This window comes from Triticum dicoccoides, chromosome 4B (genome assembly GCF_002162155.2).
Source record: "Triticum dicoccoides isolate Atlit2015 ecotype Zavitan chromosome 4B, WEW_v2.0, whole genome shotgun sequence".
NCBI classification, from domain to species: Eukaryota; Viridiplantae; Streptophyta; class Magnoliopsida; order Poales; family Poaceae; genus Triticum; species Triticum dicoccoides.
In genome coordinates, this window is record NC_041387.1 from 594,211,488 (window position 1) to 594,218,774 (window position 7,287).

The 7,287-nt window shown below is 50.9% G+C and overlaps 1 protein-coding gene across 1 annotated transcript; it reads left to right on the forward strand.

Annotated features, from left to right (window-relative positions):
- Window positions 1–428: 428 nt before the first annotated feature.
- On the forward strand, window positions 429–1,422 carry LOC119291654 (protein TIFY 11b-like). Its single transcript, XM_037570455.1, has one exon. It carries the CDS (start codon window positions 578–580, stop codon window positions 1,145–1,147), a length of 570 nt encoding a protein of 189 aa, XP_037426352.1. The 5' UTR covers window positions 429–577; the 3' UTR covers window positions 1,148–1,422.
- Window positions 1,423–7,287: the final 5,865 nt, after the last annotated feature.

Sequence of the window (7,287 nt, forward strand, 5' to 3'; positions counted from 1 at the left end):
AATTCTGAAGGAGTCGCTATATGTTTGCAAACCGCGCACGCACGAGCGCATCCGTTCGAATGATGCGCCCTCTTCTGGCACCAGCTGGCTGTACAGTTGCCGCTCTTCCTTCATATGTACTCATTTCGTTTCATAATATAAGAGCGTTCTTGACACTAAAATTGGATGGAGTAGTTTTAAATCCATTTGCATTCAGCTGGAAGCTCACTGGTTCACGCCCCCCGGGCAAAGGAAACTCGGGTTGCTCAATCTTCACGTGTTCTTCGTGCCCCGCACCACCTCCACCACCACCACGTCTCCTTCACTCGCCTAATTTATTCAAAAAACAAACCAAGAGGGAGGCCAGCCATGGAGGATGCGACTCTGCGTGCGTGCTTCTCCCTCCCTCCCCTTCCGCTGAGACCGCCCACCCCCCTATATAACCGCCCTCCCCTCCCCAAGGTACCTCACATCCCACCCCCCACAGCCATCCGTTCACAGAGTAACCACAGCCACACCGCAACTTCACCTTCACCATCCATCATCGTCAACGAGAAGCAGCAGCACCCGGCCAAGAGACGAGACAACAAGTGTTGCCATGGCAGCGGTGGAGAGCAAGAGCAGGAGGTTCGCGCTGGCGTGCGGCGTCCTCAGCCAGTACGTCAAGGCGGAGCAGAAGATGTCCTCCGTCGCCGTCGCCCCGCGCGCGCCCCCGGCCACCACGCTCAGCCTCATGCCCGGCGCCGACGTCGGCCAGGAGCACGCGGCCGCGGCGGCCGCTGAGGAGGCGGGTCCCGCCACGGCCACGCCGCTCACCATCTTCTACGGCGGCAGGGTGGTCGTCTTCGAGGACTTCCCCGCGGACAAGGCGGCCGAGGTGATGCGCATGGCCGCCGCCGCCGGCGTCGAGCGCGCGGCTGTCGCGCCCGCCCCCGCCCTCCTCCCGGCGGACAAGACGGCGCTCGCGGACCTGCCCATCATGCGCAAGGCGTCGCTGCAGAGGTTCTTCGAGAAGCGCAAGGACCGCCTCGGCGCGCGCGCGCCCTACGCCCGCCCGGCGCCGGCCGCCGCGGCCATCAAGGACTCGGAGGAGAAGTCGGCGTCGGCGTCGGCGTCGTCCTCCTCGTGGCTCGGGCTGGCCAGCACCGACGGCGCCTTCGCCCTCTGATCTGCACGGACGGACGGAGCAAGACGGCTTGCCCGCTTCAAGAGATCGTTTGTAGAGCACTTTTAAATGTATTCTTTGCGTAAAAATTCGAGTAGGGAAAGAAAGAAGGAAGGAAGATTGAGATCATAGTAAGCCCTTTTTGTTTGATTGATTGGTTGACAAATTCTTTTGATCTCTGCGCGGCTCATCATCATGGGTCGCCCAGAGATTGAGTTCATGAACCGAATAATAACTTGAAATAAAGACAAGTACGTAGTACTAGCTTGAAACAACAATTCTTCTTTCTCCGGCGTCACCACTGATACAGTTTGAGTAGTATACTACCATGAACCGAAATGTAAAAAAAATAATAAAAAATTAAGAAACCAATCCCCGAATTTGCAAGCAGCAGTTCATGGCGGAGGGGAAGGGTGGGTGAGAAACGGTCAAAAGGGTTGGAGCCCAACTTGTCAAAAAGGGGATGGGGGTTGTGGTGGGAGACTTGGACGTGCGTACGCGTCATTGCCTTTTTTTTTTTAGAATAACGAAATGGAGCACGTTCATGGCGTTCCAGATAAACAACTGCCCGGTTGTCCGTCCGTTGGCCCTTCGCTCTCGGCTCTGGCGCGCCCGGACCACCCACACACACACGCGGCGACGGCGACGGCGGCGAAGACGACGACGACCCTCGGAAGCCCCGTGGCTTCCTCCCCTCCTCCAACGTGGTGGCGCCACCTGTTGGCCTGTGGTTGGTCGCCGGCCTCGTGAAACCGCGTGACATGGGCAACGGAAGAGTGTGGATGGGCGGCATCCATGGATGCTCGTCTCAACGTGCTCCTCTCCCGTGGCTTGCATCTGGGGCTGGAGGTGCTTTTCTCATCGGCGCAGGGCGTGCGTGCCCGGCCGATTCGGTCTGTCCCCCGGGCGTCGCCGCAACGTGCTTGACACGGCGCGTGGGATGGGAACGGGGAGGAAGGAACCGGTTGCTTGTACTTGAATGAAAAGCTCCTTTTTTTCGCCTTTCCGGACGACGATTCCGCCACGTTTTTAGTTCGTTTGCACCACCACGGATCTGAGGGAACCTTTTGTTTTCCTGTCGTGGGTGAGTAAACTAGTGCTGCTGGGTCTGTCTGCCCGCTTTGCTCCCCCCTGAGATCGTGTTCAGGCAGGAAAACAAACGAAAGCTACTACTAATAGCACCGCCGGAAAAAAGGGTCAGAATAGGCCGGCCATGATCGTGCTAGCAGCAGCTTAAAAACGTCAAACTAGTTAGCTAGGCATGCTGGCCTTTCAAAGCACGTTGCCCCGTGCTAATGATGTACAGATCTCGGCGCAAATCTTTGAGGCAGCAAAGCATTCCGGCATGTTTGTGTGCGACACAACAAGTCAAAGACCGACCGCCCCGGGCCTAGCTAGAGAGCTAGCTATAGTACTATAATCTGACAAGATTCTCCCCCTGAAAAGAAAAGAAGCATCGTGCTGGATCACGGTTTCAAAAGGGCTTCCGGGACAGGGAGGGGAGCGTGGTCGGTTCGGTTCGTCCGCGGCGGAAGGAAGGAAGGAAGGAAGCGCGCTCCCAAGTTCCACTTTGTTTCCATTAGACCAAGCAGCGGGAGAATGAAAAGACACCGCACCGATCGAGAGACAAAACCAAGACCTAAACCGCCGGCTGCAACTAGTCCGCGACGCAAAGGTCTCGGAGACAACGTGTGCGCCTTCTGCTCAGGCTGCACGATGGCTGCTTTGGTGAAACTCCTCTGTCCAGGAGAGCAGTAGGAGTGGGGGTAGAAAGATAGCACACCTGTACCAACCGAACTGCCCAGTTGAACTGCAGGTAAAGAGACTATAGGAGGAGCATGTGCGAGGTGCAGTGTGCTTTCCCTTTCGTCCAAGAATCCAACACCCCGTCACCAGAAACAAACTCCATCCACTAGCACGTGTTTTCTTTCGGTTGACACATGTTTCAACCCCCCCTCCACCACTCATGGATTTTTAAAACCCTAGCAATTTACGCCGCGTTCCCCGCAACTGCTCACACGATAGGGAAGTTTCAGCAGGGCCTCTTCCTCCCGTGCGCATCCCGATCAATGGCGCCGTCATCCGTACGGCCGCCGTTTCCGCCCCTGCCAATGTCGTAGCCGCACATTCACGGAGAAGAGTAGCAATTAATGGACGCTGTCACGTTTCACACCCGTTTCCCACCCCCAACGTGACAAATCTCACCTTCATGGAGCGTGCTCATTCCAGGGTATATAACCCCCCTCGCCCTCCTTCGTCGGTGCCACCACATTCATCCTCTTCCTCCATCTCAGTTGCCGCAAACTCACCCCCCATCGCCCCTTCGTTGGCTGTCACGCTCTCCCCCCCATTACAATGTCGGTGTGACCGTACCCTCACCACGAACCTTTCTCTGAAAAGACCGAAATGGACTGCGTAGAGAGAGATTTCTGGGAGAGGGTCTGTGGGAGTTCTCGGAGTGGGTCGAGGACCCTGCACGTCTTAAGGTTGAATCCGCCATTGCCCGTGCCAGCCTCATCGCCGCCCTCGAGTACTTTGACCACATTTCAATTGCCCCCATCGAAGAAATGGTCGTCGTACTCACGTCTAAATAAGAACGTGCTACGCAACAACAAAATATACACACACGATCATCAGAAGATCATTATGGGCTTACAAGTCACGATCATCTCACCAATGCACGCAAAGGAAGTGGACGAAGGAGAGTTGTTGTAGAGTGACGTTTTCCGCAACTAGGTTGTACCTCCCAGCCACGAGAATTTCTTTTTTTTTGGGGGGAAAGCCACAAGAATTTCTTCGGGAAAATCCGTCGAACTAGGCGACTCCTCCGAGGTATCCAAGTGGACCGATCTATAGCATAACATTTTTATCAGTGATCCGGAACATAGTGCATAGGTATTCTTCACTCCTTAATAGCTTCATGCAACTGATTTTCTCTTTCACTTCGCCGTCTCTTCTTATGAAATGTTTTTATGATGTCAGTTAGCATTAGATTTCCACCAATAACAGGGGTTTTATTATCGATGCTTAAAATCTCTTAATTATTTGGAATCCTAGCAAAAAAAAGCTCGAAAAGCAATAAAATACAGAATTTTTATTACTGCAACGCAAAACATAAGCTAAAAAGTGATGCAAAATGCACTCATCAATATGGCCAACCTTCAGTCGCTAATGTGGTTGTAAATAATGCACAATAAGAGGGTTAAATGTAAGATCGTCTACAGTCGAGCGCCCCCTCACCTCCCACTTACACTAAGGCGGACGATCTAGTCACTGATTGTTCAAAAACAGTTGACCCACTTGGGATCCTCAAACCAGTCCCAAACGCTGGACTGACTGACACGCATGTTTCAACTGAAGGAAATATGACCTAGAGGCAATAATAAAGTTGTTATTTATATTTCCTTATACCGTGATAAATGTTTATTATTCATGTTAGAATTATATTAACCGGAAACTTAGTACATGTGTGAATACATAGACAAACAGAGTGTCCCTAGTATGCCTCTACTTGACTAGCTCGTTAATCAAAGATGGTTATGTTTCCTGACCATAAACATGTGTTGTCATTTGATGAACGGGATCACATCATTAGAGAATGATGTGATGGACAAGACCCATCCGTTAGCTTGGCATAATGATCGTTTAGTTTTATTACTATTACTTTCTTCATGACTTATACATGTTCCTTTGACTATGAGATTATGCAACTCCCGAATACCGGAGGAACACCTTGTGTGCTATCAAACGTCACAACGTAACTGGGTGATTATATAGATGCTCTACAGGTGTCTCCGAAGGTGTTTGTTGGGTTGACATAGATCAAGATTAGGATTTTTCACTCTGTGTATCGGAGATGTATCTCTGGGCCCTCTCGGTAATGCACATCACTATAAGCCTTGCAAGCAATGTGACTAATGAGTTAGTTACGGGATGATGCATTACGGAACGAGTAAAGAGACTTGCCGGTAATGAGATTGAACTAGGTATAGTGATACCCACGATCGAATCTCGGGCAAGTAACATACCAATGACAAAGGGAACAACATATGTTGTTATGCGGTTTGACCGATAAAGATCTTCATAGAATATGTAGGAACCAATATGAGCATCCAGGTTCCGCTATTGGTTATTGACCGGAAGTGAGTCTTGGTCATGTCTACATAGTTCTCGAACCCGTAGGCTCCGCACGCTTAACGTTCGATGACGATCGGTATTATGAGTTTATGTGTTTTGATGCACCGAAGGTAGTTCGGTGTTGCAGATATGATCAGGGACATGACGTGGAGTCTCAAAATGGTCGAGACATAAAGATCGATATATTGGACGACTATGTTTGGACATCGGAATGGTTCCGGATGAGTTCGGGCATTTACCGCGGTACCGGGAGGTTACCGGAACCCCTCGGGGAGTATATGGGCCTTATTGGGCCTTAGTGGGAGAGAGGAGGAGGCGACCAAGGAGGTACCCTCCCCAAGCCCAATCCGAATTGGGTGGGGGGCTGGCCCCCCTTTCCTTCCTCCCTCTCTCCTCCTTCCTTCCTCTCCTACTCCAACTAGGGAAGGGGGGGGGGGAATCCTACTCCCGGTGGTAGTAGGACTCCCCTAGGGCGCGCCATAGAGAGGGCCGACCCTCCCCTCCTCCACTCCTTTATATACGGAGGAGGGGGGCACCCCATAGACACACAAGTTGATTGTTTAGCCGTGTGCGGTGCCCCCTCCACCATATTCCTCCTCGGTCATATCGTTGCAGTGCTTAGGCGAAGCCCTGCGCCGGTAGCTTCATCATCACCGTCATCATGCCTTTGTGCTGACGAACTCTCCTTCGACCTCAGCTGGATCTAGAGTTCGTGGGACGTCACCGAGCTGAACGTGTGCAGATCGCGGAGGTGCCGTACCTTCGGTGCTAGGATCGGTCGGATCGTGAAGACGTACGACTACATCAACCGCGTTGTCATAACGCTTCCGCTTATGGTCTACGAGGGTACATAGACAACACTCTCCCCTCTCGTTGCTATGCGTCGCCTAGATGGATCTTGCGTGTGCGTAGGATTTTTTTTTGAAACTACTACGTTCCCCAACAGTGGCATCTGAGCCAGGTCTATGCGTAGATGTTATATGCACGAGTAGAACACAAAGAGTTGTGGGTGATAATAGTCATACTGCTTACCAGCATGTCATACTTTGATTCAGCGGTATTGTTGGATGAAGCGGCCCAGACCGACATTACGCGTATGCTTATGCGAGACTGGTTCTACCGACGTGCTCCGCACACAGGTGGCTAGTGGATGTCTGTTTCTCCAGCTTTAGTTGAATCGAGTGTGGCTACGCCCGGTCCTTGTTGAAGGTTAAAACAGCACACTTGAGAAAAATCGTTGTGGTTTTGATGCGTAGGTAAGAACGGTTCTTGCTAAGCCTGTAGCAGCCACATAAAACTTGCAACAACAAAGTAGAGGACGTCTAACTTGTTTTGCAGGGCATGTTGTGATGTGATATGGTCAAGACATGATTATATAAATTGTTGTATGGGATGATCATGTTTTGTATGGTTGTCGCTTTATTGTATGAAATGCAATCGCCATGTAATTGCTTTACTTTATCACTAAGAGGTAGCGATAGTCGTAGAAGCAATAGTTGGCGAGACGACAACGATGCTTCGATGGAGATCAAGGTGTTAAGCCGGTGACGATGGTGATCATGACGGTGCTTTGGAGATCGAGATCAAAGGCACAAGATGATGATGGCCATATCATATCACTTATATTGATTGCACGTGATGTTTATCCTTTATGCATCTTATTCTGCTTAGTTCAGCGGTAGCATTATAATATGATCTCTCACTAAATTTCAAGGTATAAGTGTTCTCCCTGAGTATGCACCATTGCGACAGTTCATCGTGCCGAGACACCACGTGATGATCGGGTGTGATAAGCTCTACGTATACATACAACGGGTGCAAGCCAGTTTTGGACACGCAGAATACTCGGGTTAAACTTGACGAGCCTAGCATATGCAGATATGGCCTAGGAACACTGAGAGCGAAAGGTTGAGCATGAATCATATAGTAGATATGATCAACATAGTGATGTTCACCATTGAAAACTACTCCATGTCACGTGATGATCGGATATGGTTTAGTTGATT